Genomic DNA, 22,502 nt, shown 5'->3' with positions numbered 1-22,502 from the left:
GTGAGTGTGCGATCTGGTGACTGAGAGTCCAGGTATGTGAGAGTCCTGGTGAGTTTGAGTCTGGGTGAGTGTGAGTCACGGTGAGACCGGGGATGAATGTGAGTCGCATGAGTGTGCATCATGGTAAGTGTGAGGTTGCTGTGCTCTGTTCTCTATATACAGTGTATCTGGAGTGTTCGATCTGGTGAGTGAGAGACTTGGGGAATGAGAGTCCGGGTGAGAGTAAGTTGCAGTAAGTGTGAGTTGTGGTGAATGTGCAGTTGCTGTGCTCTGCTCGCCATTCAGTGAAGCTGGAGTGTCCGATCCAGTGATGGTGTGTCACGGTGAGTGTGTCGCGGTGTATGTGCGTCACAGTGAGTGTGTGTCGTGGTGCGTGTGGGTCACGGTGCATGTGTGTCAAGGTACGGGTATGTTGCAGTGTGTGTGTGTGTGTGTGTCGGTATGTGTGTCACAGTGCATGTGTGTCATGATACAGGTGTGTCGTGGTGCGTGTGTGTCGTGGTGCGTGTGGGATGCAGTGCGTGTGTGTCGCGGTGCGTGTGGGTCACGGTGTGTGGGTCGCAGTGAGTGTGCGTCGTGGCGTGTGTGTTGGCGGTGAGCGTGTGCCGCGGTGCGCGTGTCACGGTACGGGTGTGTTGCGGTGCGTGTCGCAGTGAGTGTGTGTCACAGTGCGTGTGTGTCACGGTGCACGTGTGTTGTGGTGCATGTGTATCACAGGTGAGTGTGAGATGTGCTGAGTATGCGTCGCGGTGAGCGTGAGGTTGCTGTGTCTGCTCTCTCCGTACAGTGAATCCACAGTGTGAGTCCCAGTAAGTGTGAGACTTGGTGAGTGTGAGTCACGGTGAGTGTGAGGTTGCTGTGCTCTGTGACACACAGTGCGACACATATGCACCATGACACACGCGCACTGTGAAACACCGAGAGTGCTCTGGTCTCTCCCTACAGCGAAGCCGGAGTGTCCGATCCAGTGAGTATGAGTCACGATGAGTGTGAGTTTGCTGAGTGTGAGTTGCGGTGAGTGTGAGTTGTGGGGAGCGTGAGTCGTGGTGACTGTGTCGCGGCGAGTGTGAGTCATGATGAGTGTGTCACGGTGAGTGTGGGTTTGCTGCAAGTGTGAGTCACAGAGAATGTGAGTCGCAGTGAGTGAGAGTCACAGTGTGTGAGAGTCGTGGTGAGTGTATCACGGTGAGTGTGGGTTTGCTGCAAGTGTGAATCATGGTGAGTGTGAGTCGCAGTGAGTGAGAGTCGCAGTGAGTGAGAGTCGCAGTGAGTGAGAGTCGTGGTGAATGTGTCACGGTGAGTGTGGGTTTGCTGCAAGTGTGAATCATGGTGAGTGTGAGTCGCAGTGAGTGAGAGTCGCGGTGAGTGAGAGTCGCGGTGAGTGTGTCACGGAGAGTATGGGTTTGCGGTGAGTGTGAGTTTGCTGTGAGTAGGAGTCACGGTGAGTGAGAGTCACGGTGAGTGTGAGGTCGCGGTGAGTGTGAGGTCGCGGTGAGTGTGAGGTCACGGTGAGTGAGAGGTCGTGGTGGGTGTGAGGTCGCGGTGAGTGTGAGTTTGCTGTGAGTGTGAATCACGGTGAGTGTGAGGTCGCGGTGAGTGTGAGGTCGCGGTGAGTGTGAAGTCATGGTGAGTGTGAATCACGGTGAGTGTGAGGTCGTGGTGAGTGTGAGGTCGCGGTGAGTGTGAGTTTGCTGTGAGTGTGAATCACGGTGAGTGAGAGTCACGGTGAGTGTGAGGTCGCGGTGAGTGTGAGTTTGCTGTGAATGTGAATCACGGTGAGTGTGAGGTCGCGGTGAGTGTGAGGTCGCGGTGAGTGTGAGGTCGCTGTGAGTGTGAGGTCGCGATGAGTGTGAGGTCGCTGTGCTGTGCTCTCTCCCTAAAGTGAAGCCGGACTGTCCGATGCGGTTGCGAGTGAGTGTGAGGTCGCGGTGAGTGTGAGTCGCAGTGAGTGAGAGTCACGGTGAGTGTGAATCACGGTGAGAGTGAGGTCACGGTGAGTGTGAGTTTGAGGTGAGTGAGAGTCACGGTGAGTGTGAGTCGCAGTGAGTGTGAGTCGCAGTGAGTGTGAGTTGCAGTGAGTGTGAGTCGCAGTGAGTGTGAGTGTGCAGTGAGTGTGAGTCGCGGTGAGTGTGAGGTCACGGTGAGTGTGAGAGTCACGGTGAGTGTGAGGTCGCGGTGAGTGTGAGGTCGCGGTGAATGTGAGTCGCAGTGAGTGTGAGTCGCGGTGAGTGTGAGTTTGCGGTGAGTGTGAGTCGCGGTGATTGTGAGGTCGCGGTGAGTGTGAGAGTCACGGTGAGTGTGAGGTCGCGGTGAGTGTGAGAGTCACGGTGAGTGAGAGGTCGCGGTGAGTGTGAGGTCGCGGTGAGTGTGAGTCGCGGTGAGTGTGAGGTCGCGGTGAGTGTGAGGTCGCGGTGAGTGAGAGTCACAGTGAGGTCGCAGTGAGTGTGAGGTCGCGGTGAGTGAGAGTCACGGTGAGTGTGAGATCGCGGGAAGTGTGAGTCACGGTGAGTGTGAGGTCGCTGTGCTGTGCTCTCTCCCTACAGTGAGGCCGCAGTGTCCGATGCGGTTGCGAGTGAGTATGAGGTCGCGGTGAGTGTGAGGTCGCAGTGAGTGAGAGTCACGGTGAGTGTGAGGTCGCGGTGAGTGTGAGGTCGCGGTGAGTGAGAGTCACGGTGAGTGAGAGTCGCGGTGAGTGTGAGGTCGCGGTGAGTGTGAGGTCACGGTGAGTGTGAGGTCGCGGTGAGTGTGAGGTCGCGGTGTGTGTGAGGTCACGGTGAGTGTGAGGTCGCGGTGAGTGTGAGGTCGCGATGAGTGAAAGTCACGGTGAGTGTGAGTTCGCGGTGAGTGTGAGTTCGCGGTGAGTGTGAGTTCGCGGTGAGTGTGAGGTCGCGGTGAGTGTGAGTCACGGTGAGAGTTAGGTCACGGTGAGTGTGAGGTCACGGTGAGTGTGAGGTCACGGTGAGTGTGAGGTCGCGGTGAGTGAGAGTCATGGTGAGTGTGAGGTCGCGGTGAGTGTGAGGCCACGGTGAGTGAGAGTCGTGGTGAGTGTGAGGTCGCGGTGAGTGCGAGGTCGCGGTGAGTGCGAGTCGCGGTGTGTGCGAGTCGCGGTGAGTGTGAGGTCGTGGTGAGTGTGAGGTCGCGGTGAGTGTGAGGTCGCGGTGAGTGAGAGTCGCGGTGAGTGTGCGGTCGCGGTGCGTGTGAGTCGTGGTGAGTGTGAGGTCGCGGTGAGTGTGAGGTCGCGGTGAGTGCGAGGTCGCGGTGAGTGCGAGTCGCGGTGAGTGTGAGGTCGTGGTGAGTGTGAGGTCGTGGTGAGTGTGAGGTCGCGGTGAGTGTGAGGTCGCGGTGAGTGAGAGTCGCAGTGAGTGTGAGGTCGTGGTGAGTGTGCGGTCGCGGTGAGTGTGAGGTCGCGGTGAGTGTGAGGTCGCGGTGAGTGTGAGGTCGCGGTGAGTGAGTGTCGCGGTGAGTGTGAGGTCGCTGAGCTGTGCTCTCTCTCTACAGTGAAGCCGGACTGTCCGATGTGGTTGCGAGTGAGTGTGAGGTCGCGGTGAGTGTGAGGTCGCGGTGAGTGAGAGTCGCGGTGAGTGTGAGGTCGCGGTGAGTGTGCGGTCGCGGTGAGTGTGAGGTCGCTGAGCTTTGCTCTCTCCCTACAGTGAAGCCGGACTGTCCGATGTGGTTGTGAGTGAGTGTGAGGTCGCGGTGAGTGTGAGGTCGCGGTGAGTGTGAGGTCGCTGAGCTGTGCTCTCTCCCTACAGTGAAGCCGGACTCTCCGATGCGGTTGGGAGTGAGTGTGAGGTCGCGGTGAGTGTGAGTCGCAGTGAGTGTGAGTCGCAGTGAGTGTGAGTGTGCGGTGAGTGTGAGTCGCGGTGAGTGTGAGGTCGCGGTGAGTGTGAGAGTCACGGTGAGTGTGAGGTCGCGGTGAGTGTGAGGTCGCGGTGAGTGTGAGGTCGCGGTGAGTGAGAGTCACAGTGAGGTCACAGTGAGTGTGAGGTCGCGGTGAGTGAGAGTCACGGTGAATGTGAGTCGCAGTGAGTGTGAGTCGCGGTGAGTGTGAGTTTGCGGTGAGTGTGAGTCGCGGTGATTGTGAGGTCGCGGTGTGTGTGAGAGTCACGGTGAGTGTGAGGTCGCGGTGAGTGTGAGAGTCACGGTGAGTGAGAGGTCGCGGTGAGTGTGAGGTCGCGGTGAGTGAGAGTCACAGTGAGGTCGCAGTGAGTGTGAGGTCGCGGTGAGTGAGAGTCACGGTGAGTGTGAGGTCGCGGGAAGTGTGAGTCACGGTGAGTGTGAGGTCGCTGTGCTGTGCTCTCTCCCTACAGTGAGGCCGCAGTGTCCGATGCGGTTGCGAGTGAGTATGAGGTCGCGGTGAGTGTGAGGTCGCGGTGAGTGTGAGGTCGCAGTGAGTGAGAGTCACGGTGAGTGTGAGGTCGCGGTGAGTGTGAGGTCGCGGTGAGTGAGAGTCACGGTGAGAGTCGCGGTGAGTGAGAGTCGCGGTGAGTGTGAGGTCGCGGTGAGTGTGAGGTCGCGGTGAGTGTGAGGTCACGGTGAGTGTGAGGTCGCGGTGAGTGTGAGGTCGCGGTGTGTGTGAGGTCACGGTGAGTGTGAGGTCGCGGTGAGTGTGAGGACGCGGTGAGTGAAAGTCACGGTGAGTGTGAGGTCGCGGTGAGTGTGAGGTCGCGGTGAGTGTGAGTCACGTGAGTGTTAGGTCACGGTGAGTGTGAGGTCACGGTGAGTGTGAGGTCGCGGTGAGTGAGAGTCACGGTGAGTGTGAGGTCGCGGTGAGTGTGAGGCCACGGTGAGTGAGAGTCGTGGTGAGTGTGAGGTCGCGGTGAGTGCGAGGTCGCGGTGAGTGCGAGGTCGCGGTGTGTGCGAGTCGCGGTGAGTGTGAGGTCGCGGTGAGTGTGAGGTCGCGGTGAGTGAGAGTCGCGGTGAGTGTGAGTCGCGGTGAGTGTGAGGTCGCGGTGAGTGTGCGGTCGCGGTGAGTGTGAGATCGCGGTGAGTGTGAGGTCGCGGTGAGTGTGAGGTCGCTGAGCTGTGATCTCTCCCTACAGTGAAGCCGGACTGTCCGATGTGGTTGCGAGTGAGTGTGAGGTCGCGGTGAGTGTGAGGTCGCGGTGAGTGAGAGTCGCGGTGAGTGTGAGTCGCGGTGAGTGTGAGGTTGCGGTGAGTGTGCGGTCGCGGTGAGTGTGAGTCGTGGTGAGTGTGAGGTCGCGGTGAGTGTGAGGTCGCGGTGAGTGCGAGGTCGCGGTGAGTGCGAGTCGCGGTGAGTGTGAGGTCGTGGTGAGTGTGAGGTCGCGGTGAGTGTGAGGTCGCGGTGAGTGAGAGTCGCGGTGAGTGTGAGTCGCGGTGAGTGTGAGGTCGTGGTGAGTGTGCGGTCGCGGTGAGTGTGAGGTCGCGGTGAGTGTGCGGTCGCGGTGAGTGTGAGGTCGCGGTGAGTGTGAGGTCGCGGTGAGTGTGAGGTCGCGGTGAGTGTGAGGTCGCTGAGCTTTGCTCTCTCCCTACAGTGAAGCCGGACTGTCCGATGTGCTTGTGAGTGAGTGTGAGGTCGCGGTGAGTGTGAGGTCGCGGTGAGTGTGAGGTCGCGGTGAGTGTGAGGTCGCTGAGCTGTGCTCTCTCCCTACAGTGAAGCCGGACTCTCCGATGCGGTTGGGAGTGAGTGTGAGGTCGCGGTGAGTGTGAGGTCGCGGTGAGTGTGAGGTCGTGGTGAGTGAGAGTCGCGGTGAGTGTGAGGTCGCGGTGAGTGTGAGGTCGCGGTGAGTGTGAGGTCGTGGTGAGTGAGAGTCGCGGTGAGTGTGAGGTCGCGGTGAGTGTGAGGTCGCGGTGAGTGTGAGGTCGCGGTGAGTGTGAGGTCGTGGTGAGTGAGAGTCGCGGTGAGTGTGAGGTCGCGGTGAGTGTGAGGTCGCGGTGAGTGTGAGGTCGTGGTGAGTGAGAGTCGCGGTGAGTGTGAGGTCGCGGTGAGTGTGAGGTCGCGGTGAGTGTGAGGCCGCGGTGAGTGTGAGGCCGCGGTGAGTGTGAGGTCGCGGTGAGTATGAGGTCACGGTGAGTATGAGGTCGCGGTGAGTGTGAGGTCGCGGTGAGTGTGAGGCCGCGGTGAGTGTGAGGTCGCGGTGGGTGTGAGGTTGCGGTGAGTGTGAGGCCGCGGTGAGTGTGAGGCCGCGGTGAGTGTGAGGTCGCTGAGCTGTGCTCTCTCCCTACAGTGAAGCCGGAGTGTCCGATGCGGTTGGGAGTGAGTGTGAGGTCGCGGTGAGTGTGAGTCGCGGTGAGTGTGAGGCCGTGGTGAGTGTGAGGCCGCGGTGAGTGTGAGGTCGCGGTGAGTGTGCGGTCGCTGAGCTGTGCTCTCTCCCTACAGTGAAGCCGGACTCTCCGATGCGGTTGGGAGTGAGTGTGAGGCCGCGGTAAGTGTGAGGCCGCGGTGAGTGTGAGGCCGCGGTAAGTGTGAGGTCGCGGTGAGTGTGCGGTCGCTGAGCTGTGCTCTCTCCCTACAGTGAAGCCGGAGTGTCCGATGCGGTTGGGAGTGAGTGTGAGGTCGCGGTGAGTGTGAGGTCGCGGTGAGTGTGAGGTCGCGGTGAGTGTGAGGTTGCTGAGCTGTGCTCTCTCCCTACAGTGAAGCCGGAGTGTCCGATGCGGTTGGGAGTGAGTGTGAGGTCGCGGTGAGTGTGAGTCGCGGTGAGTGTGAGGTCGCTGAGCTGTGCTCTCTCCCTACAGTGAAGCCGGAGTGTCCGATGCGGTTGGGAGTGAGTGTGAGGTCGCGGTGAGTGTGAGTCGCGGTGAGTGTGAGGTCGCGGTGAGTGTGCGGTCGCTGAGCTGTGCTCTCTCCCTACAGTGAAGCCGGAGTGTCCGATGCGGTTGGGAGTGAGTGTGAGGTCGCGGTGAGTGTGAGGTCGCGGTGAGTGTGAGGTCGCTGAGCTGTGCTCTCTCCCTACAGTGAAGCCGGAGTGTCCGATGCGGTTGGGAGTGAGTGTGAGGTCGCGGTGAGTGTGAGTCGCGGTGAGTGTGAGGTCGCGGTGAGTGTGCGGTCGCTGAGCTGTGCTCTCTCCCTACAGTGAAGCCGGAGTGTCCGATGCGGTTGGGAGTGAGTGTGAGGTCGCGGTGAGTGTGAGTCGCGGTGAGTGTGAGGTCGCTGAGCTGTGCTCTCTCCCTACAGTGAAGCCGGAGTGTCCGATGCGGTTGGGAGTGAGTGTCCTGACCACAGCTGCGGAGATCGAGCTCACGTGGGAGAGTGCCCCCGTCAGGTTCACTGAGCTCAGGGACACACTGCTCCACCAGGTCTCCTACTGCAGCTCTGAACCGCCCTGGGAGGTAAGAGGATGGGGTGGGTGGGTGTACTGGGATAGGTGTGGGGGTTGGGGTAGAGGAGGAAAGGGCGAGGGGTTGGGCCTTGGAGACACGGGGAAGGGCATGCAGGGTGGGGGGTGACACAGTGACGCTAACTTTCATTTCAAAAATATACTTTATCATAAAATATCATTGTATACATCCCTAGTCACTAGAGCAGTTGGATTCTGTACTGTCTGTACATACAGGGAACAGACAAAAACCCAAGGCATCCCTTAAACAAGACCATATTTACATATATTTCAGACCCTGGGAGGGTCTGATAACTGAACGGACCCTCGTTATACCTCAGTAGGAGGAGCTCAGACAGCAGTCTTTCCCCACTGTCCCTTGGCAACTTTAGTGTGTCCCTCAGATTATAACCCCAGAACTTGGAATGTGTCAGTCTGCAACACTCAGTCAGTGCCAGCTCCTTGCTCTGGAAGACCAACAGGTTTCAGACAGACCACAGAGTGTCTCTCCCTGAGTTGATGGTCCTCCAGGTGCAGTCAGTGTTCACCTCAGTGTGTGTCCCGGGGAACAGACCCGACAGCACTGATTCCCATGTCACGGGGCTGCTCAGGACAAACCTCCACACAAACCACTGCATCTCTCTCCAGACTTCCTTTCCAAAGGTACATCCCAGCAGGAGGTGTGTGACAGTCTCTCCAGCCCCTTCCCCACAGCCCACTCCTCTCAGTGACGCTGCCTACCCTTCACTGTCCCCTCATCTCACACACTCCTCTTAATTACACTACACAGGCTCACTATCCCTTTCTCTAGAGGAATGAGAGATGGACAATAAATGTTAGTCCAGCGAGCAACACCCACATCCCAAAAAGAGATCAAAATTGACCATGAGGAAGAGCAGTGCAGTTGGTAGCTCAGTCATGGAGTTCTGAGCAGGGACTGAATCCAATATCAAAAGTATTCCCAGGAATGTTTTGGAGGAATGTTTGAATCAGTCCGTGCTGGGTATCAGAGTAACATTGTGGTAATGAAGCTACAGCTGAGGGATTGTGGTAGCAGCCAGTGGGACAGAGTATGTGTATCTCCATGTACATGTGGATGCTAATACTGTCTCAGTGGGCGATGGCAAGAGGCTGGCAGCTGATGAGAAATAAGGGGGGATGAGGATAGATGCAGGGAGGGGGAGAAGTTGCCTGGTCTCAGTGAGCCAGGCTAGGATCAATGCTGCTGGGAGCAATAGCACTGAGCTGGAGGTCAGAGAGAGAGAGAGAGAGAGCTCAGAGGTGGACAGGAAGGATGCTGTGTCACAGGTCAGGAAGGACAAGACAGGAATGTTTCACATCGTGACACTCACAGGATGTGAACTGTAACTTTGACTGGAGTGGTCTGAATTACTGTCTGATTGGAGAGACTGAGACCAGATAGCCAGAGCCAGGGGGAGTTGAGGAGGGGCAGGGGGTTGCCAGGAGGTTGTAGGGGCTGGTGCCATGATCACAGATTAAAGGGGGAGAGGAACCCCAATGAGAGGGTAGGTGGGTATTGGGACGGGGGGAACAGGGGAGGGCAACAAGAGGTGGGCCTCATGAACAGAATGAACCGAGAGGAGAGAGAGAGAGAATGAGAGAGTGAGGAAGGGAAGAGGGGAAGAGAGAAAGAAGGAAGGGCAAAGAGAGAAAAGGGGGGAGAGAGAAGAGAGAGAGAGAGAAGGAGCAGGGGATGAGAGAGAAACAGGGAATAGGACCATGGAAAGGGGTGGGGAGGGCAGGGGGTAAGCTTGTGCTGGTCAACTGGGAAAGTGTTAGCAGAGAGACTGGACTGAATGGTCTCAGACATTGGGAGAGAAGGGGGTAAGGAAGACAGTGAAGAGACCTCATTGAGTACCTTCTCTCGCCTGAGGGTGGGGATGAGAGTTCGGGGTTTAAAGAATGGGTGAAAGACGAGGAACAAGCTGACACAGTTAGAAACAATGAGAAGAAAGAGAGGACTGCAGTTGCTGGAGACCTGATGAAGGGTTTTTGCCCGAAGTGTCGATTATCCTGCTCCTCGGCTGCTGCCTGACCTGCTGTGCTTTTGCAGCATCACACGTTTTGACAGTTACAAACAAGCAAACTGAGAGAGATGCTATTCGCCAGGTCAAGTTGGGATTTGGTACAAATGCCACTCTTCCACAAAAACAGTCTCAGCGCTTGAATCTCCAGCAGGTAGAGCTCTCAGACAGGTCTCATACAGGTACCTAAGTCATGAAGCAGCCAGGTCGGTCTGTCACAGTGAGGGTCAGTATCTCACACTAACAGCCCTCTGTCTGTCTCAGTGAGGGTCAGTATCTCGCGCTAACAGGCCTCTGTCAGTCTCAGTGAGGGTCAGTATCTCACACTAACAGGCCTCTGTCTGTCTCAGTGAGGGTCAGTATCTCACACTAACAGCCCTCTCTCTGTCTCAGTGAGGGTCAGTATCTCACACTAACAGGCCTCTGTCTGTCTCAGTGAGGGTCAGTATCTCACACTAACAGCCCTCTCTCTGTCACAGTGAGGGTCAGTATCTCACACTAACAGCCCTCTGTCTGTCTCAGTGAGGGTCAGTATCTCACACTAACAGCCCTCTCTCTGTCTCAGTGAGGGTCAGTATCTCACACTAACAGCCCTCTGTCTGTCTCAGTGAGGGTCAGTATCTCACACTAACAGGCCTCTGTCTGTCTCAGTGAGGGTCAGTATCTCACACTAACAGCCCTCTGTCTGTCTCAGTGAGGGTCAGTATCTCACACTAACAGCCCTCTGTCTGTCTCAGTGAGGGTCAGTATCTCACACTAACAGCCCTCTCTCTGTCTCAGTGAGGGTCAGTATCTCACACTAACAGCCCTCTGTCTGTCTCAGTGAGGGTCAGTATCTCACACTAACAGCCATCTGTCTGTCTCAGTGAGGGTCAGTATCTCGCGCTAACAGGCCTCTGTCTGTCTCAGTGAGGGTCAGTATCTCACACTAACAGCCCTCTCTCTGTCTCAATGAGGGTCAGTATCTCACACTAACAGGCCTCTGTCTGTCTCAGTGAGGGTCAGTATCTCACACTAACAGGCCTCTGTCTGTCTCAGTGAGGGTCAGTATCTCACACTAACAGCCCTCTCTCTGTCTCAGTGAGGGTCAGTATCTCACACTAACAGCCATCTGTCTGTCTCAGTGAGGGTCAGTATCTCACACTAACAGCCATCTGTCTGTCTCAGTGAGGGTCAGTATCTCACACTAACAGCCCTCTCTCTGTCTCAGTGAGGGTCAGTACCTCACACTAGCGGCCCTCTGTCTGTCTCAGTGAGGGTCAGTATCTCACACTAACAGGCCTCTGTCTGTCTCAGTGAGGGGCAGTATCTCACACTAACAGCCCTCTCTCTGTCTCAGTGAGGGTCAGTATCTCACACTAACAGCCATCTGTCTGTCTCAGTGAGGGTCAGTATCTCACACTAACAGCCCTCTGTCTGTCTCAGTGAGGGTCAGTACCTCACACTAGCGGCCCACTGTCTGTCTCAGTGAGGGTCATTATCTCACACAAACAGCCCCCGGATGTCACAGTGAGTATCAGTATCTCACACTAACAGCCGTCTGTCTCAGTGAGGGTCAGTATCTCACACTAACAGCCCTCTGTCTGTCTCAGTGAGGGTCAGTATCTCACACTAACAGCCCTCTGTCTGTCACAGTGAGGGTCAATATCTCGCACTAACAGCCCTCTGTCAGTGAGGGTCAGTATCTCACACTAACAACCCTCTGTCTGTCACAGTGAGGGTCAGTATCTCACACTAACAGCCCTCTGTCTGTCTCAGTGAGGGTCTGTACCTCACACTAACAGCCCTCTCTCTGTCTCAGTGAGGGTCAGTATCTCACACTAACAGCCCTCTCTCTGTCTCAGTGAGGGTCAGTATCTCACATTAACAGCCACCTGTCTCAGTGAGGGTCTGTACCTCATACTAACATCCCTCTGTCTGTCACAGTGAGGATCAGTATCTCACATGAACAGCCGCCTGCCTCAGTGAGGGACAGTATCTCACATTAACAGCCGCCTGCCTCAGTGAGGGTCAGTATCTCACACTAACAGCCCTCTGTCTGTCTCAGTGAGGGTCAGTACCTCACACTAGCGGCCCACTGTCTGTCTCAGTGAGGGTCAGTATCTCACAGAAACAGCCCTCTGTCTGTCACAGTGAGTATCAGTATCTCACACTAACAGCCGTCTGTCTGTCTCAATGAGGGTCAGTATCTCACACTAACAGTCCTCTGTCTCAGTGAGGGTCAGTATCTCGCGCTAACAGCCCACTGTAAGTCAGGGTCAGTATCTCACACTAACAGCCCTCTGTCTGTCATAGTGAGGGTCAGTATCTCACAATGGAGAAAGTGAGGTCTGCAGATGCTGGAGATCAAAGTTGAAACTTTATTGCTGGAACAGCACAGCAGGTCAGGCAGCATCCAGGGAACAGGAGATTCAACGTTTCGGGCACAGGCCCTTCTTCAGGAATGAGCAGAGAGTGTTCAGCAGGAGAAGATAAAAGGTAGGGAGGAGGGACTTGGAGGAGGGGCGTTGGAAATGTGATAGGTGGAAAGAGGTCAAGGTGAGGGTGATAGGTCGGAGTAGGATGGAGGCGGAGAGGTCAAGAAGAAGACTGCAGGTCAGGAAGGCGGTGCCGGGCTGGAGGGATCCGGCTGAGACAAGGTGGGGGGAGGGGGGATGAAGAAACTGGTGAAGTCCAAGTTCATCCCCTGCGGTTGGAGGGTTCCCAGTTGGAAGATAAGACGCTCCTCCTCCGACCGTCACGTTGTTGTGGTTTGGCGGTGGATGAGTCCAATGACCTGCATATCCTCGGTGGAGTGGGAGGGGGAGTTGAAATGCTGTGCTACAGGGTGGTTGGGTTGGTTCGTCCGGGTGGCCCAGAGGTGCTCTCTGAATCGCTCCGCAAGTAGGCGGCCTGTCTCCCCAATATAGAGGAGGCCACACCGGCTGCAGCGGATGCAGTAGATGATGTGTGTGGAGGTGCAGGTGAGTCTGTGGCGGATATGGAAGTTTCCTTTGGGGCCTTGGAGGGAGGTGAGGGGGGAGGTGTGGGCGCAAGTCTTGCACCTCCTGCGGTTGCAAGGGAAGGTGCCGGGAGTGGAGGTTGGGTCGGTGGGGGGTGTGGATCTGACAAGGGAGTCGCGGAGGGAGTGGTCTCTATGGAAAGCTGATAGGGGAGGGGAGGGAAATATATCCTTGGTGCTGGGGTCTGTTTGGAGGTGGCGGAAGTGACGGCGGATGATGCGCTGTACATGGAGGTTGGTGGGGTGGTAGGTGAGGACCAGTGGGGTTCTGTCCTGGTGGCGGTTGGAGGGGCGGGGCTCAAGGGCGGAGGAGCGGGAAGTGGAGGAGATGCGGTGGAGGGCATCGTCGACCACGTCGGGGGGGGAAATTGCAGTCCTTGAAGAAGGAGGCCATCTGTGTCCACACCCCCCACCGACCCAACCTCCACTCCCGGCACCTTCCCTTGCAACCGCAGGAGGTGCAACACTTGCGCCCACACCTCCCCCCTCACTTCTCTCCAAGGCCCCAAGGGAAACTTCCATATCCGCCACAGATTCACCTGCACCTCCACCCACATCATCTACTGCATCTGCTGCACCCGATGTGGCCTCCTCTATATTGGGGAGACAGGCCGCCTACTTGCGGAGCGATTCAGAGAGCACCTCTGGGCCACCCGGACGAACCAACCCAACCAACCTGTAGCACAGCATTTCAACTCCCCCTCCCACTCCACCGAGGATATGCAGGTCATTGGACTCATCCACCGCCAAACCACAACAACGCGACGGTCGGAGGAGGAGCGTCTTATCTTCCGACTGGGAACCCTCCAACCGCAGGGGATGAACTTGGACTTCACCAGTTTCTTCATCCCCCCTCCCCCCACCTTGTCTCAGCCGAATCCCTCCAGCCCGGCACCGCCTTTCTGACCTGCAGTCTTCTTCTTGACCTCTCCGCCTCCATCCTACTCCGACCTATCACCCTCACCTTGACCTCTTTCCACCTATCACATTTCCAACGCCCCTCCTCCAAGTCCCTCCTCCCTACCTTTTATCTTCTCCTGCTGAACACTCTCTGCTCATTCCTGAAGAAGGGCCTGTGCCCGAAACGTTGAATCTCCTGTTCCCTGGATGCTGCCTGACCTGCTGTGCTGTTCCAGCAATAAAGTTTCAACTCAGTATCTCACAATAACAGCCCTCTGTCAGTCTCAGTGAGGGTCAGTATCTCACACTAACAGCCCTGTCACAGTGAGGGTCAGTATCTCACACTAACAGGCCTCTGTCTGTCTCAGTGAGGGTCAGTATCTCACATTAACAGCCGCCTGCCTCAGTGAGGGTCAGTACCTCACACTAACAGCCCTCTCTCTGTCACAGTGATGGTCAGTATCTCACACTAACAGCCCTCTGTCTGTCTCAGTGAGGGTCAGTATCTCACACTAACAGGCCTCTGTCTGTCTCAGTGAGGGTCAGTATCTCACACTAACAGCCCTCTCTCTGTCACAGTGAGGGTCAGTATCTCACACTAACAGCCCTCTGTCTGTCTCAGTGAGGGTCAGTATCTCACACTAACAGGCCTCTGTCTGTCTCAGTGAGGGTCAGTATCTCACACTAACAGGCCTCTGTCTGTCTCAGTGAGGGTCAGTATCTCACACTAACAGCCCTCTGTCTGTCTCAGTGAGGGTCAGTATCTCACACTAACAGGCCTCTGTCTGTCTCAGTGAGGGTCAGTATCTCACACTAACAGGCCTCTGTCTGTCTCAGTGAGGGTCAGTATCTCACACTAACAGCCCTCTCTCTGTCACAGTGAGGGTCAGTATCTCACACTAACAGGCCTCTGTCTGTCTCAGTGAGGGTCAGTACCTCACACTAACAGCCCTCTCTCTGTCACAGTGAGGGTCAGTATCTCACACTAACAGGCCTCTGTCTGTCTCAGTGAGGGTCAGTATCTCACATTAACAGCCGCCTGCCTCAGTGAGGGTCAGTACCTCACACTAACAGCCCTCTCTCTGTCACAGTGATGGTCAGTATCTCACACTAACAGCCCTCTGTCTGTCTCAGTGAGGGTCAGTATCTCACACTAACAGGCCTCTGTCTGTCTCAGTGAGGGTCAGTATCTCACACTAACAGCCCTCTCTCTGTCACAGTGAGGGTCAGTATCTCACACTAACAGCCCTCTGTCTGTCTCAGTGAGGGTCAGTATCTCACACTAACAGGCCTCTGTCTGTCTCAGTGAGGGTCAGTATCTCACACTAACAGGCCTCTGTCTGTCTCAGTGAGGGTCAGTATCTCACACTAACAGCCCTCTGTCTGTCTCAGTGAGGGTCAGTATCTCACACTAACAGGCCTCTGTCTGTCTCAGTGAGGGTCAGTATCTCACACTAACAGGCCTCTGTCTGTCTCAGTGAGGGTCAGTATCTCACACTAACAGCCCTCTCTCTGTCTCAGTGAGGGTCAGTACCTCACACTAACAGGCCTCTGTCTGTCTCAATGAGGGTCAGTATCTCACACTAACAGCCCTCTCTCTGTCTCAGTGAGGGTCAGTATCTCACACTAACAGCCCTCTCTCTGACACAGTGAGGGTCAGTATCTCACACTAACAGGCCTCTGTCTGTCTCAGTGAGGGTCAGTATCTCACACTAACAGCCCTCTGTCTGTCTCAGTGAGGGTCAGTATCTCACACTAACAGGCCTCTGTCTGTCTCAGTGAGGGTCAATATCTCACACTAACAGCCCTCTGTCTGTCTCAGTGAGGGTCAGTATCTCACACTAACAGCCCTCTGTCAGTGAGGGTAAGTATCTCACACTAACAGCCCTCTGTCTGTCTTAGTAAGGGTAAGTATCTCACGCTCACAGTCCTCTGTCTCAGTAACGGTTAGTGTCTCACACTAATGGCCCTCTGTCTCAGTGAGGGTCAATATCTCATACTATCGGCCTTCTGTCTTCCCCAGCAGAATATGAATGTCACTGCCTGTTCCCTGAGACTGCAGATGAAGAATCTGATTCCCAGTTCCGAATATCTGATCCGGGTTCGATCGATTCCTGATCAGAAATACTTCAAGGGAATATGGAGCGAATGGAGTGAGACTGTGAATTTCCAAACCCCACAACGTGCTTACCGACTGAGCGCAGGTAAACACTTCACTCACATCGATATCATATCCTCACAGTGGACACGCACTGTTGAGGGTCATTTCACCACTGCAATGTCTAAAATGTTTAAACTGAAGGGACAGGATACCTAGAGGCAGAAATAAAAACAGAAATTGCTAGAGAAATGCAGTCAGTCCAGCAACATCCTGGGGAGACAGAAATGTCATTAATATTTCAAGTCTTCTCTCTCACAGATATAGCCAGGCCTGCTGTGTTTCTCCAGTACATTCTGTGTTTGTTTCAGATTGCCAGCATTTGTAGGATTTTGGTTTTGTTGTAGCTGGGAGCAGAGAGTCTGCAGGCATGGAGGGTCTGGACTGAGAACTGGTTTGTATCAGATTCACTTGTGAAGATTTTGAACACAGCAGGAGAAACCTTTGCATAAAGGTATGATGGTGTGCAATACACCCCCCATGTTCACAATTAAAACAGAAACTGCCTCAGGATTCAGTTGGAGAAGGAACTGGAGGAGAATGTGCTGGAGGGATTTGGGAATGGGGGGGGGTGAATGTGATTGGAGCTATTCCCTTGTGTGGAGAGTACGTGCCATCATAGACTGGACGGCTCGAATGGCCTGTTGGTGTGCTGTGTACACTTTCCAGTGAATGCTGACAAACCTCTGGCCAACTCAGATCAAAGGAAATCAGGACAGAAATAGAGCATCCAGCTCCTGTCTGTCAACCAGGCCACTGGTGTTCCGGTTCGACATGACTGCTCAGGTTTACAGTGACAGCGCTTTGATAACAGTCCGGACAGTGAGAGTTCACCTTAATGCTTCTGGCAGCACTTTCTCTCGCCCCTCACAAAGCAGAGAACAGGGACACACGAGTAATGACACCGAGCTAGCCACTCAAACACCAAGGCTGGTGCTCTGGGAAAAGGTTTGAATCTGACCAAAGCACACAGTGACTTTCAAACTGAATTCATTAACTTGGAATTAAAATCAAGCTGAAAGATGACCATGAATTAACTAAGAACAAGGAACAGTACAGCACAACACCAGGACTGGGCTGACACATGATGACTTTTTAAACTAAAAACCTTATGCCTCTTGTGTGGTCTGTGTCTCTCTATTCCTTACTCATGTCTCTGTCAAGGTGCCACTTAAACATTGCGATTGTATCCGTCTTTCCCACCTCCTGGCAGCACATTCCAGGCACATACCACCCTCTGTGGAAAAAAACCTGGCTCTCACATCTCCTTTCAACTGTCCCCTAGTGATGGACATTTCTTGCCTGGGAAAAAGACTCCGACTACTCATTCTGTCCATGCCTCTCATAATTTTGTAACCTTCCATCAGGCTTCCCTCAGCGTCTGATGTTCATCTGAAGTTGTTGCCCATCTCTCCATGTAGCTCACACCCTCCAGACCTGGCAACATCCTGGCAAACCCTCTCCAAAGTCCCCACATCCGTAATGTGGCAACCAGAACTGTACGCAGTGTTCCAAATGTGGCCTTAACTAAAGTTCTGTACAGCTGCAACATGACTTGCCAATTTTTATACTCTCTACCCAAATTATGAAGGCAAACGTCCCTGTGCCTTTTTGACCACCTTCTCCTCGTGTTGTCACTTTCAGGGAACTGTGAACCTGTCTGCCTAGATCCCTCTGTGTGTTGATGTGACTAAGGGTTCTGCTGTTCCGTCCTGCGTTGGATCTGTCAAAATGCATCACCTCACATTTCACCCGGATTAAACTCTATCTGCCATTTCTCTGCCGAAGTCTCCATCCTATCTACATCTCGCTGTATCCTCTGACAATCCTCCTCACTATCTGCAGCTCCCCCAATCTTTGTGTCGTCCACAAACTTACCCATCAGAACACTTACATTCTCCTCCAAATCATTTCTATATATTACAAACAACAAAGGTCCCAGCACTGATCCCTGCAGAACACCACTAGACAAAGACTTCCAGTCAGAAAAAGACCCTTCCACTACTACCCTCCTATGACAGAGCCAGTTCTGTCTCCACCTTACCAGCTCACTGTGGACCCCATGTGACTTCACCTTCTGTATCAGCCTGCCATGAGGACCTTGCCAATGGCCTTGCTAAAATCCATGTCAACAATATCTACCATCCTGCCCCCACCAATCATCTTTGCTACTTCCTCAAAAAACTCAATCAACTTTGTGAGACCTTCCCTTCATAAAGCCAAGCTGCCTATCCTTAATAAGTCCATATTTTTCTAAATTCCAAATTTTAAAAATTATTCCATGGGACATGGGTGTCGCTGGCTGGGCCCAGTATTTATTGCCTGTCCCTAGTTGCCCCTTGAGAAGGTGGGGGTGAGCTGCCTTCTTGACCCGCTGCAGTCCATGTTCTGTAGGTAGACCCACACTGTCTTTAGGGAGGGAATTCCAGGATTTTGTCCCAGTGACACTGAAGGAACGGTGACATATTTCCAAATCAGGATGGGGAGGGGCTTGGAGGGGAACTTGCCAGGGGGTGGTGTTAAACTCACCAATTTCAATGATAACCATTCACTGTTTCATTTCTCAGGGAAATCCCTAACCAATCGGAATCATCCTGTGGGGGTTAAAATGTAAATAAAACCTGGCTGTTAACTGTCGATCAGCATCAATGGCTGCTTTTTCTGTGCCACCCTGTATACCAATCAGAGTCCACTGGCCAACCAATCAGTAGGCTCCTTTCACACACCGAAGCCTTGATTTTCCTCTTGAACTGGTATTCTTGTGAATTGTCCTGATGAGAGCAAATAAGAATCTTTAACAAAGTGTGTCTTTTCTCACTTACAACTTACTGTGAATAAGCTTGAGTTTGACTTGATGTCTCCTCAATAAGCTGGCCACATATGGAGCTGAGAGATTTGTTCAGTTGCATTCCCTTTGCAAACTATTCCACTTTACTTTGACTTAATGGAGACACCTTACACATAACCAGATGAACCTGGTGCAGGAAGGTGGGACATGGTGGCCTGAGAATGAGGATGGCCTTCTGGGTTTATCGCTAGACTAATGATCCAGAGAGACTCAGGTGACGTTCTGGGACATGGTTTCAAATGTCTCTTCATGTGAACCCACCCCACCACTAGTTTGTTTTAAGTCTGTTTGAACATGCAGGTGATATGATTTGGTAGGTCTCTGTTTCCAGCTCAGGCAATGCCCCACTGGTATAACCTTCACTTTTCCCTCGTCCTGGAGCCAGTACCCAATGAATTGGAACTCAATTCTCTCACACTGATCTCTGAGCCACACATTCACACAGCTTTGCAAATTCATCATGAGTTCACTCTAACTGTGCACAGCTTTCCAATCGCTCTTGATACCTTCCCTGTAGGACAGCCAAAAATCGGCACTCAGAACATGTAGACTACCTCCATCTCTTTCTTCAACCCTACCGTAACCCTTTTGAAACTGAAAATCCTTTCAGTGACCCCGCCTACTCTTCTGAGTGACCTACAGAAAACCTTGGAATGATGCCCCGCATCACCCAATCACTGGGCACAACTGAATTTCGTTTCGTGCATTGAATGTTATTTTGCACAAAAATATCTTCCCAGGTACAGAAAATGGCTTTCATCACAAGTTTAAGGGTATGAATTCTGAAGGTGTGAATTTTTGAAATTGTTTATCCCAGAGGCTGTGGCCCCTCAGCTATTTAGCATATTCACAATCAAATCATTTTAAAACCAAATGACGTGGGATTGGTAGGGACATTAAGGTGGTGTGTCCGCTATACTATTGTCTAGAGGGGTGGAGTCAGTTCAAAGCATCAGATACAATTAGTGGACGCTCATCATTAATTTGTCCCAATACAGGTTTAGTTGTGCATCTTAAACCTGATCCCTTCAGCATCTTGTCTTCTTCCCTTGACTTTTGTTTGGTAATTCTGAAGGCGGCGTTTGGGATGCTTGCCTTCGATGGTCAGAGCATTGAGTATAGGCAAAGGGGTGTCACGTTGTGCTGTGTGTAGGAGGCTGAGGGGTGACCTTACACAAGCTTATCAAATCATGAGGGGCGTGGATAGGGTGAATTGACAAGGTCTTTTCTCTAGGGAAGGGGAGTCCCAAAACTAGAGGATATAGGTTTAAGGTGAGAAGGGAAAGATATAAAAGGGACCTGAGGGGCAACTTTTTTACACAGGGTGGTGCTTTTATGGATTGAGCTGCCAGAGGAAGTGGTGGAGGCTGGTACAATTGCAGCATTTAAACGGCTTTGGGATGGGTATATGAATAGGAAGGGTTGAGAGGGATATGAATTGAACATGGGTACACGGGACTAGATTAGTTTGGGAAACCTGGTTAGCATGGATGAGTTGGGCTGAAGGGTCTGTCTCTGCACTGTCTGATTGTATGACAATGTGTTCATGACCCAAGGAGTAATCTCGAGATTATTACCTTTGAAGTTGTGCTTTTTAATTTCATGCTGAGCTTTCTCCAACGCTGTCAGCAGAGTCCTGCTGATGTTGCTGGCAGTCACCTGGACAATGTCAGCAGGATCCTTCCCCACTCTCTGTAATCTCATTCCAATCCCAAGGAGGCAATCTGAACCCTGTGACAGGGCGGGCAAACCCAGCCTGGACAATGCACTCTGTTGGTGTCAGTCCCACACTACAATCACTGTCGCAACTCATCCGACAGACTGAATGGCCCTGGCCCGCAGACCTCTGAGATTGTACTGGGTAAATACAAACAAACTACATGCACACTGCACAAGGACAGTGAAACAGGCAGAAGGTGCTATTTGAATGCCACAATGGAATGCCATTATTCTGATACGTGTTTATATTTTGGCTTTTGGCTACAGGTATCAAGCTAACCATGTCCTTACTGACCCTGCTTCTCATCATTGTAATCGGCCTCAGTGTACTGTGCTGGGAAAACAGGTCAGTGCCATTCAAAAGCTTTTACTACACAGAAACGTAAACTGTGCCACAAGCAATCCCCCTCCCACAGCCCCGTGTACCCTCCTCCCCCATCACGGACCCTAGCTCCCCCACACTGTGTACACTCTCCCCCTATCATTGGATGACACAGTGGCTCAGTGGTTAGCACTGTTGCCTCACAGCGCCAGAGACCCGGGTTCGATTCCAGCCTGGGGTGACTGTCTGTGTGGAGTTTGCACATTCTCCCCGTGTCTGTGTGGGTTTCCTCCTACAGTCCAAAGATGTGCAGGTTAGGGTGGATTGGCCATGGGAAATTGCCCAAAGTTCAGGGATGTGTAAGTTAGGTGGGTTAGCCATGGGAAATGCAGGCTTACAGGGATAGGGTTGGGGCAGTGGATTGATCTTCAGGTGGTCGGTGTAGACTTGATTGGTCGAATAGCCTGATTCAACGCTGTTGTGATTCCATAATGACTGAATCTACTTGCCCATTTAATCTCCTCCAAAGGCCCAGTATTCATGAGTTCACTCCCACCCATGTTCCCTACTCCATATCCAAATATATTCCCCCATATCACACATATCCATATCTCCCTTTCCATGCCCACCCATATCCTCCACTCTACACCGACCCAAAGCCTTCACCTCACATCCACCCTTATCCCCAATTCTTCCCCCAAATCCCCACACACAAGAGAGCAGCATTGGGGAGAACCTGCTCCTCCAATCACTGGCTGGTTTTGTCCCACACTCTCTGCTGATAGGCTTGATAGGATGCCAATCAGCAGCATACCAGGAGAGATACAATCTGTGATTGGAGAATGAAGAAGCACCAATGGGTGAGTCACTGGTGGGTTCTTACCTTGGGCTTGGCCAGGCTCCAGCGTGGTCCCTGGGAAGGCAGGGGTCCAGGTTTAGTGCGGATGAGGAAGCTCCTCGGGAGGGAAGATGTTTCTATTGGACGAAGTAAGGACCAGCAGGATCAAGGAGAAAGAGGCTGCAAAAAAAAAATGTCAGTTTGAAGCCTGTCAAAAAATAATACTCAGCTAACTGCAAACAGGAATACTCAAAACCAAATGAGGCAGCATGGTGGCTCAGTGGTTAGCACTGCTGCCTCACAGCACCAGGGACCCAGGTTCGATTCCAGCCTCGGGTGACTGTCTGTGTGGGTGCCCTTCGGGTGCTCCGGTTTCCTCCCACAGTCCAAAGATGTGCAGGTCAGGTGAACTGGCCATTCTAAATTGCCCATAAAGTTGGGTGCATTAGTCAGAGGGAAATGGATCTGGGTGGGTTGCTCTTCGGAGGGTCGGTGTGGATTTGTTGGGCTGAAGGGCCTGTTCCTGCACTGTAGGGAATCTAATTTAATCTCAGGGGAAAGGTACATTTGAAAATGAATGTGGAATCTCTAGTTTAAGGTTGCATAAATTCAGAAGCTACTAAATAGGGGAAACGTGGTACATGCTATGTCATGCATACTGTGTGCCAATGGTTATATTTAACTGCAATCTGACTCAGGCGACTGACTGTGTGGAGTTTGCACGTTCTCCCCGTGTCTGCGTGGGTTTCCTCCGGGTGCTCCGGTTTCCTCCCACAATCCAAAAATGTGCAGGTCAGGTGAATTGGCCATGCTAAATTGCCAGTAGTGTTAGGTTAAAGGGGTAAATATAGGGGTATGGGTGGGTTGCGCTTCGGCGGGTCGGTGTGGACTTGTTGGGCCGAAGGGCCTGTTTCCACACTGTAAGTAATCTAAAAAAAAGAACTGAAAAGAGCAGGAAACTCTCATGGTAGAGCTTGAAAGAAGATTCTGCTGAACGATTTTGAATACTTAGGAGTCATAGCATCGTAGAGATGTACAGCACGGAAACAGACCCTTTGGTCCAACTCATCCATGCTGACCAGATATCCCATTTGCCAGCACGCGGCCCATATCCCTCCAAACCCTTCCTATTCATATACCCAGCCAGATGTATTTGAAATGTTGTAATTGTACCAGCCTCCACCACTTCCTCTGGCAGCTCATTCCATACACGCACCACCCTCTGTGTGAAAAAGTTGCTGTTTAGGTCTTTTTTATATCTTTCCCCTCTCACCTTAAAACTATGCCCTCTAGTTCTGGACTCCCTCATCCCAGGGAAAAGAAGATCTTGTCTATTTACCCTATCCATGCCCCTCATGATTTTATAAACCTCTATAAGGTCACCCCTCAGCCTC

General features: G+C 53.2%; 2 protein-coding genes across 3 annotated transcripts in view; one reads left to right on the top strand and one right to left on the bottom strand.

Annotated features, from left to right (window-relative positions):
• LOC122558013 (ciliogenesis and planar polarity effector 1-like) overlaps positions 1–22,502 on the bottom strand; it is a 445,779-nt gene that overhangs the window by 388,284 nt on the left and 34,993 nt on the right. The window contains exon 3 of the mRNA XM_087975303.1: positions 21,154–21,288. Within this exon, the coding sequence (XP_087831429.1) occupies positions 21,246–21,288 (43 nt within the window). The 3' untranslated portion in view covers positions 21,154–21,245. The remainder of the gene's footprint in view (positions 1–21,153; positions 21,289–22,502) is intronic.
• Positions 1–22,502, top strand: part of il7r (interleukin 7 receptor) — a 55,311-nt gene that overhangs the window by 28,813 nt on the left and 3,996 nt on the right. Inside the window, exons 4-6 of one of the 2 annotated variants that reach the window (XM_087975297.1) lie at positions 7,136–7,290; positions 15,250–15,427; positions 20,216–20,294. In XM_087975297.1, the coding sequence (XP_087831423.1) occupies positions 7,136–7,290; positions 15,250–15,427; positions 20,216–20,294 (412 nt within the window). Of the gene's footprint in view, positions 1–7,135; positions 7,291–15,246; positions 15,428–20,215; positions 20,295–22,502 lie in introns of both variants that reach the window. The other variant, XM_087975292.1, reaches the window with a different exon arrangement.

Source organism: Chiloscyllium plagiosum, unplaced genomic scaffold, assembly GCF_037043375.1.
Source record: "Chiloscyllium plagiosum isolate Xiang-an unplaced genomic scaffold, Cpla_swu_hap1 HiC_scaffold_2, whole genome shotgun sequence".
Classification (NCBI taxonomy): Eukaryota; Metazoa; Chordata; class Chondrichthyes; order Orectolobiformes; family Hemiscylliidae; genus Chiloscyllium; species Chiloscyllium plagiosum.
This window is presented reverse-complemented; position numbering and strand designations above follow the sequence as displayed.